The 12,389-nt window shown below is 39.4% G+C and overlaps 1 protein-coding gene across 9 annotated transcripts in view; it reads right to left on the reverse strand.

Moving 5' to 3' along the window:
* The window catches only part of VPS53 (VPS53 subunit of GARP complex), a 204,582-nt gene that overhangs the window by 78,674 nt on the left and 113,519 nt on the right, over positions 1 to 12,389 (reverse strand). For all 9 annotated transcript variants that reach the window (XM_071210446.1, XM_071210445.1, XM_071210441.1 and 6 more), the window contains 4 exons: positions 11,483 to 11,561; positions 8,799 to 8,942; positions 8,192 to 8,334; positions 5,511 to 5,652 (listed from right to left, as the gene is read on the reverse strand). In XM_071210446.1, coding sequence (XP_071066547.1) covers positions 5,511 to 5,652; positions 8,192 to 8,334; positions 8,799 to 8,942; positions 11,483 to 11,561 — 508 coding nt within the window. The remainder of the gene's footprint in view (positions 1 to 5,510; positions 5,653 to 8,191; positions 8,335 to 8,798; positions 8,943 to 11,482; positions 11,562 to 12,389) is intronic.

Below are 12,389 nucleotides of genomic sequence, written 5' to 3' on the forward strand. Positions count from 1 at the left end.
AAGAAAAGTCTGGGGGAAGAAGTTAAAGAAGTTGAAGAAGTCTGGGGAGAAGATAGCTGGAGGGGTGAATAAAGAACTCACTGCAGTCAGCAGGGCTTCCTAACTAAGGATTTGTAAGCTGAAACTCCTTGCAAACCTGATAGGAGAGCAAAGCGACAACTGAACAATTGGAAGAGAGAGCTACAAAATTATTCTGCCAGAAAATTAAAAAAAACAAACACAGAAGACCAAAAAGAAAGGGACTGGTGAAAAAGGTTAAGTGTTCCTAGCTGAACGCAACACCATGGAGGCCACAACTGCCAGGAGGTGGAAAGACTGTAGTTCAGAAACTCAACCCTGGCTGAGTGAGCTAAGACAAAAAGGACCCGCTGCCACTTGGCCATTCCTTCACCTGTTTTCTGCAAAAAAAGCACTATCTTTGCAAACTTAAGTAGAGCTTCTATCAGTTTTTTATTTTTTAAATTCTGTCTCTATGTGGCTGTCCTGTCCAGTAGCCTCACCTGTGTGGAGAGGGGCATCCCTACCCACGTTTCTCTAGCATTTTGGACTGTTGGGTGCTTTCCTTGGACATGTAAGAGCTCCAGTTTGTCCTGGGACAGCCCCAAGTTTACAGGCTACTCTGGTTATGAGATATAACAGCGCTATTTTTTCCCCCGTGATCTTATAGCCTCCTTGATATAAAACCAAAACCACCAAGACAAAGGGTCCAGCCAAGAAAGGGGGAGAATGGCTCAAAACAGGTAACTGGCACTAACGTTATTCAAGCATCCTTGATTGAGATCTATTTCCTGTACAGATAGCTGCATTATTGGACTACAGAGCCTGTCCTCAGGCTCCACTGACCCTCCCTGGTCAGAGGGCATGGGAAGTTAGTGGCCACTTCCAGGGCAGGTCTTAAGCCTCCTTATCCCCAAACAGATTTCTATAAGGCTGAACTGAGTGGTGCATGAATCTCTACTTGAAACCAGGCCAGAAGCATGGCTGGAGAAGGATGGAGAGCAGAGCCAGCATGAAGAATCAGGCAGGTGTTAAGGCCAGCCCCATACATCTCAGGAGAGGTACACACTTCCTTTTGTGGCTTGCATTTTTCTTTAAGAGCATTTTTATCTGTTTTGTGACCTATTTTTTTTCCCGTTATTAAAAAGAAAGCAATTTCACCAGTTAACAAATGGAGAAGTTTTTTTAAAATTTGTAAAATACGGAAAGAAGAGTTTTGTGGTTCCAGTTGCAATAAATTTTAACGAAGTCATGAGTGAACCTGTGGGTAGGTAGGGCTCTTGTCGTCTTGCTTGAAAATTAAGCTGCTGCCACCATATTCTTTTTTTTTTTAAGATTTATTTCATTTTATTCGCCCCCCCGCCCCAGTTGTCTGTTCTCTGTGTCTATCTGCTGTGTGTTTTTCTTTGTCCGCTTCTGTTGTTGTCAGCGGCACAGGAATCTGTGTTTTCCCTTTGTTGCGTCATCTTGTGTCAGCTCTCCGTGTGTGCGGCGCCATTCTTGGGCAGGCTGAACTTTCTTTCGCACTGGGTGGCTCTCCTTACGGGGCACACTCCTTGCACGTGGGGCTCCCCTACGCGGGGACACCCCTGCATGGCACGGCACTCCTTACGCACATCAGCACTGCGCATGGGCCAGCTCCACAAGGGTCAAAGAGGCCTGGGGTTTGAACCGCGGACCTCCCATGTGGTAGACGGATACCCTAATCATTGGGCCAAGTCCACTTGCCTGCCACCATATTCTTGGGCCCAGTACCCTTGGCAATGTGCTCTAGGCAGGCCTTGTGGAACAAAGAGGAGATCCTACTAAAGTCCAAGATTTTAGTTCTAGAAGGCAGGAGCAAGAGCAGGTAGTAGTGGTGAGGGGTGAACAAATGAATGGGGTCCAGGCCCATTCCCAACCTAACTGCCCTGCTTCAAGCAGATAGTGAAGTCTCTACCTATTCACACATAAGCTGAGTGAACTTGGATAAATTTCACATGAATACACTGACAGTACCTTCCTCATAGGGTTGATGAAGGACATGCACCCAGCATAGGGTGGGACACATAGTGACTGTTCCCCACATTTTAGTTTTTGTTATGCTTGGATTCCAAGCAAAAGGTTTTGTTAGAACGAGTTTGGAAATCAATGGAAAATAACTTTGCTAAATTATACAAAATGTAAATGCATTTGTGTAAGAAAAATTCAAACAAAATACTAGGGTAAAATGAAAACCATTTTCTTTGCTTCTCCACCCACCCTTACTCTAACTTTCTTCCCCAGAGAGATACTCAATTATTTCCAGACTTTTTCTTACACATTTATATATATAAACATGACTTTTACTTATTACAAAAATGGAATTATAACACATATACTGGGCTGCAATTATAATTTGCACTTAACAGTATACATCTGAGAGGCTTTTTCCATGTTAGCACATCTATGTCTATCTCCCATTCTACCACTTTTAAACTGCTGTATAGTAATCCACAGTATGAACATATCATAGTTTATTTAATTGTTCCTCAATGGTGGACAGATTAGTCTCCCTCTTTTTTCCCTTTTTCTGTTAAGGCTGCAGTTCACTTCTTTTTTTGTATATCTTCCTCTACATGTTTGGATTTTTTTATATTTAGACACAGAATTGTTGCCTCACAGGGCACGCACATTTACATTTTTGATAGATAATGACAAGTTGCTCCACAAAAAAGCTGTCTTTCTCTTTCTTAACTTTTTATTTTTAAATACTTCAAGCATACAGGATAGTTACAAAATAACATAAACACCACACAGAAAACTCCAATACATCCCTACCCCCCAAATCCCCAGATCCCCAATTTTAATATTTTGCCACGTTTGCCCTATCATTCTACCTATCTATTCATTCATCTATCTACCGATCCATGTAGCTATCAACCCATATTCCGAATGCTTAAGTTAAAATTAATACTGCTATGCGCATTTCCTAAGAACAAGGATATTCCACCTTAAGTGCAAGCAATTATCAGGTTCAAGCAATTTTACATTAATATACAGCTTACAGTCTATTTTCCAATTTTTTCATATGTCTCAATAATACGACTTTCAGCCTTTTTCCTCCCTTGCTAGATACTACATCTAGGATCATGTATTTTATTTGTCATTGCCTCTTTAGTTGCTCTTTAAAAAATAAATTTATGGGAACATATATACAACATAAACTTTCCCATCTTAACCCCTCCCCCCCAAGCATACCATTCAGTGAGATTCATCACATTCACAATATTGCATTACCCACACCACCTTCCATTATTAAAATCTTCCCATCTTCCCAAACAGAAATCCTATGCCTATTTTGTAGTAACTTCCCATTCCCCTTCCTCTTACCCCTGGCATCCTATACTCTAATTTCTGTCTCTTTGAGCTTGCATGTTCTCTGATTATTTTCTTTGTAGTAACTGTGGGGCTTAAATTTAACATCCTAAATCTGTAACAATCTTGTTTGCTTTGATACAAACTTAACTTCGATAGTGTAATATATACACACTATGTTCCAATACCCTTTTGTCCCCCATCTTTATATAGTTGTCAAAAATTACATGTTTATATGTTATGAATCCAAAACCACTGCTTTCTCATTACATTTTCTACATTCGCCTTTATGATCCTGTAGGAAGTAAAAAGTGGAGCTGCAAATGAAAAATACAATAGTACTGGTATTTCTATTTACCCATGTTGTTATCCTCACTGGAGATCTTTATTTCTTCATGCGGCTTTGATCTGTTTTCTAGTGTCCTTTCCTGTCAACCTGCAGAACTCTGTTTAGTATCTAGTATTCTGTAGGTCTAGTGGTGACCAGCTCTACAGGAGTTTTGTTTATCTGGGAATGTCTTATTTTTTAAAGACAACCTTATTTTTTAAAGACAGTTTTGTTGGATACAGATTTCTTGGTTGGCAATTTGTTTTTTGCTTTCAGCACCTTATGTCATCCCACTGCCTCTGGCATCCAAGGTTTCCAATGAGAAATCAGCACTTAATCTTATTGAGGCTCCTTTCTACGTGACAAGTTGCTTCTCTCTCGTGGCTTTCAGAATTCTCTATGTTTGGTATTTGGCAAGTTGATTATAATATGACGTGGGTGGGTCTATTTGAATTTATCTTGTTTAGAATTTGTTGGGTATCTTGGATGTGTAGATTCAAGTCTTTTGTTAAATTAGGGAAGTTTTCAATCTATTATTTCTTTGAACATTCTCTCTGCTTCTTTCTCTCTTCTCCTTGCGGGCCTCCACAATGCATATATTGGTATGCCTGACAGTGTCCCACAGGTTCCTCAAGCACTGTTCACCTTTCTTCCTTTTTCCTGCTCCTCAGCACGAATGTGCCAGTTTTCACACTGCCACTAATACCCTGTATTGTCAGTCTTGTAACTTCTTTTTTGACAATCTGATGTATGAAAAATAATGTTTTATTTTTTTCATGTTTATTAATCACTGTATTTCCTCCAGTGAATTTGTTGATTAGATCCTGTACTCATTTTCCTGTTGGGTTATTTGCACTTTCATACTGTTTTTTAGCAATTCTTTACATATTTTGGATATTAACCCTTTGTCCTATACGCTTAAACTACTTTTTACCCAAGGTTATTGTTCATCTCTTAGTTATGTTTATCGTCTTTTTTTCCAAACAAAATTTTATTCTTTTTATGTTGTCAATTCTTTCAGTACTTTTCTTTATGGCTTCTGGGCTTTATGTCTTCTTTATTCCCCCAGTACTGTTGTACAGAGATGGATCAGCCATGATCCCTGAATTCAAGGAGCTTGAAGTCTGCATGTGTGTAATGATGTAAACAGAAGTTACCATAAAACATAAAACTTTGGTTTCCCATGGACATGAAATCTGAAGAAAGCACACTCAGGCATTGGTAGGGAGCCTGGGTTTCCAAAAAGAAGATATTTTTCTGAGAAAAGCTTTGGACCTGATCTTTGACTACACAGAGATTAAATGTTTTTAAACCAGTAATTCCACATTCTACCTTTCCAACAGAGATGCACATTTTTCAGATCCATATACCTTTGTGGTTTTTAAAAAAAAATCATTTAGCTTCTTTTTGACATGCAAATATGTATACCAGGTTTTGAGGTTTATGGAGATACAATGCCTCGGTTTGCTCACCAATGACTTTTTTTTTAAATCCTAAAATAAAAGTATATCCTAATAATGATGAAACTCAACAGCTGATAAAGATATGAAGTATTTGTGATGGAATAAGAGAGGCCTCTACTACTCACAAAATTACTATCTGTAAAATGAGGCCAGATCTTAGATAAAATGATGACAGGACATTCTAAAAACATAAAGCACCATGTAATAGACAGACAATAAGTTCATACCAAATCATCACTTTTTACATTAATTGAGAGAAATCTCTGGAAGGGGGGTTAAGCACTTGAGCCAATGGATGGAATCACATACCATGACAAACTGTTGTGAAGCCCAACCCCCAATAATGAATTTCATGCCCCCCCCCCCCACCCTCCAGAAGGTCTTACCAGCGTTCCAGCTGTCAGGGTACAGCCGGAGAAGCGTTTTGCAAGAAACCCCTCAAAGTTAGTTGTTCTCTGAATAGCAAAAAGGAGCAACTTCACTTCAATTTCCTTAGCTCTGGTACGCATAATCTTGGCAAGTTCTGTCCTTCAAAAACAAAGAGATCAGAATGTTGTCACACAAACATTCAAGACAAGGCAAAGTAAGTGGTCTTAGCTTATATTCAGAGAAAAAAATGTTTGCGGTCATCTCAAATCCTGAGGTCTGTTACCAACTTACTCTAACATCTGTGGAACTGCAGGAGATATTCTAAATAAAAATCTTAAGGTGCAATTATCCACTAGTCCAAAAATTCAAGGATTAGGGACACTAATTTATTGATATGGTTATTACTATTTTTATCTCCAACTCTTGATAATTTTTAAATAATCTGTTTGTATCACCTACTCAGTGTTTTATAAAAATGCAGACCTATAAAATTTCACAACTCATCCTTACTGCATTAGAAAGGCCTTCTTCCAGAAAAACCATTTCTTCAATCAGAGAAGCAGACACTGAAAACACAAGAGGCCACACTCCCCATGTGTGAAGTGGCACGGGCATGCTTAGGTGGTTCCCATTTGGGACGCTTATATGCAGCTCACTGAAGGGTTCTGTTTCAGAATTAAGTTCTTAGGGGACAGGGACATGTGCCTTCTTAGTAAGCACTAAGCTATCTTCACCTTCCCACACAAATAAATGACAAAATCAAACAAAGAGCCTCTGGGTTTATTTAAGAATTATATATCTGTGGGATTTTTGCCAAAATGGTAACAATAAAAGCTTGGCAGCAACACTGCCATTAGCTGAGACAACAATAGCAGGCAGTGAGGCTTACAGAGGCCTGCTGGCTTTAACAGACTTCCAGTCTCCTGCGGGCTTCATTTTTCTCAGTTAGTTTGCAAGTTTGATGGACTGTAGGCTAAAAAGAATGAGTTAATTTCACAAGGAACTCAGCCTTTCTTTGCTAACCACAACTTAGTCACAATGGACCCTGACTCAATACTAAAAGGTTATCTAAATCTATGGCAGCCAGTGTGTTTCTTAGTCAATATCCCTTAAGACTTTTCCCCCACAATACATTTACAGCATGCAACTTGTCTTTATTCTCTATAACCTTAAGAAAGATGACTATCATGAATTATGCTAAGGTGGCTGAGTTATGCCTAGATATAGACTGCTATTTTAATTAACCTGGAGTTAAATATACTTGTACCCTATTAGAAGAATATATATAACTAATAAAATCAGCCACCTCCACTGTTGCAGTATAAACTGCTTATATAATCCAGCAAGTGCAGAATAAGAAAAAGCACTTAGGAAAATATCTTAAAATCACATTCTATTTTGTTCATAGAAACAGACTGGAAGGATATGCATCATATTAATAACAACTGCTCTGGGGATGGAAAGGAGAGGAATTAGATTGGGGACTTCAGCTTTATCTGCAATGTTCTATTCATTTCTATAAAAAATATACTTAAAGCAAAAATGTTGACAGGTGATTATTCTCGGTGATGAGTATATGAGTATTTGTTATATTATTCTCTGTTCTTTTCTGTATCTTAAAATTTCAAAATTAAAAAAATACATTCTGGGGAAACGGACTTGGCCCAGTGGTTAGGGCGTCCGTCTACCACATGGGAGGTCCGCGGTTCAAATCCCGGGCCTCCTTGACCCATGTGGAGCTGGCCCATGTGCAGTGCTGATGTGCGCAAGGAGTGCCCTGCCACGCAGGGGTGTCCCCCGTGTAGGGGAGCCCCACGCGCAAGGAGTCCACCCGTAAGGAGAGCCGCCCAGCGAGAAAGAAAGTGCAGCCTGCCCAGGAATGGCGCCGCCCACACTTCCTGTGCCGCTGACAACACAGAAGTGGACAAAGAAACAAGACGCAGCAAATAGACACAGAGAACAGACAACCGGGGGAAGGGAGGGGGAATTAAATAAATAAATAAATCTTAAAAAAAAAAAAGTAAAATATCTCATTAGTAATTATAAAAAAAAATACATTCTGGACCTAAAAAAAAAAGTTTAGTACCAGTGTGAGCTTTGTCATGCTCTAATCTTCTTTAACACAAAGAAAATACCTGGGCTTGGGCTATACTTACTGGTATTATAAAGAGAGTAAGTGACAGAAAGTCTTTAAAATGCTCGGAACACACAGACATCAGTTTTATTAACTATATAGAGACTATCATATTAGAGGTAGGAAATTGAACAACAAATAATTCCACAGCTTCTGTCATGCCATTCGAGTAGATAGTACTTCTGTCCTTACAGAAGTGAAGTGACTCTCTAGCAAGTCAGAAAAGCAAAATAATGATGGATACATACACTGTACACTGATATTTGTAATAGAGACAGGCAGGGAGGTGTGGGAGCTACAGATCACTGCAGGTAGATCTGGTTACTGAATCTTGACTTGGTGAGGTAGAGAAAGCAGGCTGTTTGAGACAAGGGCTAGTCCACATCAAAACCCAGAAGCAAAGAGGGAAGCAGAGAATGGGGCCATAATAAGAAGCAAGGGTGGTATCATTTGGTAGAATAAGGAAATGTATCCAATCCATAGGCAAAAATGGAACACTAAAGACCTAGAGATTGATATCAAAAATTCAATTACTGGCAGAATCAGGAAAGAGTTGGAATCTACCTTGTGACATGGCAAAACTCTACTGCGATTCTCTCGGTCATGTACCACTCACGTGGAAACATACGGCCGTATTTCTCCTCATAGTCTACAAGCTGGCGTTTTATCCAGGCATAGCGTCTGTCAATTTTGTCCAGCCAGGCAACCTTATTAAGACAGAGAACAAAAACTACCTCAGTACTTAAAAGAAGTACAGACAGTTTACGGAAACAAGCGAAAAGACAGAACCAAGAAAAAGACAGCCTGTGTTTCTATTTCTCGCTGTTTTCAAGAATGTGGGCTACCTATTTTACTTTGATCCAGAGGCTCTTAACTTGGGGTACATGAACGGGCTTCACGGGTCTGTAATTTTCTGAAACTGTATGCAAAGTTCTGTGAGTAGGTGTATTTTTCTGGGGAGAAGATCTGTAGCTTTCATTAATTTCTCCAAAAGATCGGCGATCCCCAAATGGTTAAGAACCACTGAACTATAGCCAGCCCCTAGGATTCACAGTTCAACATCAATACTTTAAAGTAATAATACTAATAAAGAATAAACCAGTAGGATTGAGACCGCTCCTTTTTCCATAAATTCAAACGTAACATCTGATCTCATTTGGTAAATACTTACATCTTGGTTTTCTTGAAAAAGTACTAGATATTCTGACAGATGCTGTTTAATAAACTTCTTGATGATTTCCTGTTTGATTCTGGAGTCCAAAATATTAGCAACCAGACATGCATCTCTTAGGACATTGCTGGGTCCTCCTGGCCTCTGGTAAAACAGACGACATGCATCAGTTCAACAGCCAGAAACAACTTTTAAATCTCATGGCCTCTGACAGCTGCTACTTCTTGATTCTCTCCTTTTGTTATTATTACTCCCACTCCCCTGACACTCATTCTTTCTACTGTGGATAGACATTTTAGTTACTTATTCCTCGATGACAGAATTATTAAACCAGTCTCTTAGTAGCCAACATATAAAAGCGTCTCTGTGAATCAGCAATGAGACGTTTTGGAAAACAGGGCCAGCAATGAGCATAGGAACTTTTACTTTCTGAATACCAAAACTGAAGCTGCTTTGTTGAGGAGCTCTCAAAGTCAGAATGACACCAGCCTCATGCCACATGTGCCACCATCCCAACTCCAACCTCTGGAATTCCTGCCCTTAAATTACTGTATTTGTGTTAAACAGTGTTGAGGACTTTAAAACCTAAAACCAGATTCCAAACCATCAGACTTGTTTCACTGGTAGTCAACCACCCAGAGAGGTAGCCAAAGATAAAATATGATGACAAACTGGCCCTTCACTTGTTAAAACACAGTGCATCAGGGGACTATATTGATACATCACGATGAGCAGGCCTTTGTTATTACTGAAGACATTTCCAAATTGCTGTACTTTTTATAGTAAATCACTGAATGGACAGGATTGGCTGAGTGGGCTCTAACAAAAAGAACACTTGGAATCTACCCTTGGCTTGGCTAAACAGTCAAATAGCTCTGGTGCAGTTATTCAACCTCATCTAAAAACAATGGGCTTTCATTAGGTGATGCATAATATTCTTACAAATCTTTATGGTTTTTGCCAATTTTGTCCAATTCTATTCATCTCAACTGAAGTTCAAGTGTTTCATAAATGTTACCTAAGTTGTCTGATACCTGAATTGTTAAAAATGTTGACCTGCTCTGTGCTGAGTGGCTGTGATTCACTCACTATATAACTGCTCAACTCTTGCTATGGGTCAGAAGTGCTTGCCAAAACCTATGGGTTCAGATTTTATCATCTGAAAAGGACTTACTAGATTACCTTGGATAATTTTTTTTTAATATCTTGATTTCCATTTGTGGAGCAGGAATTAAAAAACACAAGCTCTTTTAAGAAAAGGCAATAGTTTTTAAAAAAGGAAAAGAGAAAACTCTTTAAAAACTAAGTCACAGAGTCAGAAAAGTGAGGCGAGTTGTTAAAGAAAACCATTTGAACTTCATATGGCTAGAGGGATATGGGAAAAAGATATAAAGTAGGCCGTGGTTAGTTTCTTCTAAATAATAAAGCTGGGTTTCATCAACATAGTTCTGAAACTGCTTGAAACTGGAATGGGGCAGCAGAATATGGTAAAGCAGACTCTTGACTAAAAAGTATCTATCTGTGAATATCCTAACAATCCCTTTTTACTTGTCTATTCTTCATTTTCCTCATGTGGTAAATAGGAAAAATGGCTTTCCAACATCCACTCCTCACAGTTATGTCAGATGTATGAGGAATATGAAGTCCTCAAAGAAAAGTGCCTTACAAAGAAAATATCTGATTGCTAGAAGATGGCCACAACATATGAAGACATTCAATCAGGAGCAGGTTTCCTATAGAAAGTGAACTTCAAAAGCCTGGGCAGCCGCCCCCACCTACTTCCCAAGTTTCTTTTATGGAGCACCAAGAAAATGATGAAGCTATTTACAGTTACCGGATTACAAAGCAACTTCAGGAAACTTTCCTTGGCTCAGTAAATGAACATATACTTCCCCCATCTCCATGCACCAAGTGCACATGTGCTTAGGTTAATTTCTACCTTGAACTATCCTTTCTCTTGAAATTTTATAATTCTCTTGAAATTATAGAGAAAAAAGCTTCTGAAGGTTCTTCCACACACCAACACATGCAAAGCATTAAGATTACATCTGCGATAAGTTGAAGGATAGAGCTAAAAGCAGTTACCCAAGCACAATGACAGCCAAGCGAGGGAAAGCTTGTTCCATGTGAAGTGTAACCCAGCGCTCACAAGTGAAATACTGTGGGCTTTGCAGACACAACACAAACAGCTCCACTACCAAAGATAGCTAGTGGGCATTAACTCCAAAGAATTGGATTATGATCATTACAATGAGTCTCCTAACTGTGTCACTCTCTCAGTTAACATAAAGCTGCTTCTCCGGTTGTCTCTTCACCAAACAGAGACCAAATGAGTTATGTAACAAGCCTAAAAAATATTGTGCTTGAAGATTTTTTTTTTAAAACACAGCCATGAGAAGAAAGGAATTTACAGGGCAGACAAGATAATACATTTGACATACATTAAATTAAACCAAAACAAACCCTCACTTTTTGATGCTGGAAGAACAAAGATGAAGAATCAACAGTGCTTCTGGGATATTTTAAATCAAGGATGATCTCATTACCCTGAACATCCAGTACACAAATCTGCAGGTGCCAGCAAACACTTTTGGAATGATAAATGAATAATAACTGTAGTGAGTATGAATTAGGCAAGAATAGTGATGGTATCTAAAGACTAGAGGAAAAATGCAAAATAATACCTTGGTACCCTGGGAAGGAAACGCTTCTTCAAAATCTGCCAGGATTTGCTGTCCTAACTCAGCCTGGGCAGCCTTCACTCTGTGAAGAGAAGAGAACCACATTATTGCCTGGCATAATTTCAAACAGCCATGGGAAATTTTGCACAGATCAGTATCAAAACTGTTGGAATCTTTGGAGATCATCCAGGAAGGAGGAGAGGGGTATGGTTAAATAAGAGAAGTCACACATTAGTTGAGTAGCAGGTTTATGATCAGGATCCAGGGATACAATTTAGTCTCAGGATAATTATTCTAGGCCACCCCTCATCAGTCATCAGGTGGTACATGTCAATCTCTACAAATTTAAATTGGGAGGTAGTTAATGCTGTAGGAAAATGCTATATAATAATGCCCAAATTAAATATAAAAAGATTTTGGATTACTGGTATAACTGCTTTTCTATTCCTTGGAGTACAGAATGAAAAGAGAGCTCCATTTTCTTTCAGATTCTTTTTTCCAACCCAGAAGCCAATTATCAGGATTGTTAAGTTTTAGGAAATGAACAAAAAGAATGTTTTCTAAAAGAAAAAGATCCAAATGAAAAAATGAATTGCTAATTTAGATTGAAGGCCACTGAATAAAGATTTAGTTCTTTAAGAAGATTATGGGGAAGCGGACTTGGCCCAGTGGTTAGGGCATCCGCCTACCATATGGGAGGTCCACAGTTCAAACTCCAGGCCTCCCTGACCCATGTGCAGGTGGCCCATGCGCAGTGCTGATGCGCGCAAGGAGTGCCATGCCACGCAGGGGTGTCCACCATGTAGGGGAGCCCCACGCGCAAGGAGTGCGCCCCATAAGGAGAGCTGCCCAGCGTGAAAGAAAGTGCAGCCTGCCCAGGAATGGTGCTGCACACACGGAGAGCTGACAC

The sequence above is a fragment of the Dasypus novemcinctus genome, chromosome 21 (genome assembly GCF_030445035.2).
Source record: "Dasypus novemcinctus isolate mDasNov1 chromosome 21, mDasNov1.1.hap2, whole genome shotgun sequence".
In the NCBI taxonomy this organism is placed as follows: domain Eukaryota; kingdom Metazoa; phylum Chordata; class Mammalia; order Cingulata; family Dasypodidae; genus Dasypus; species Dasypus novemcinctus.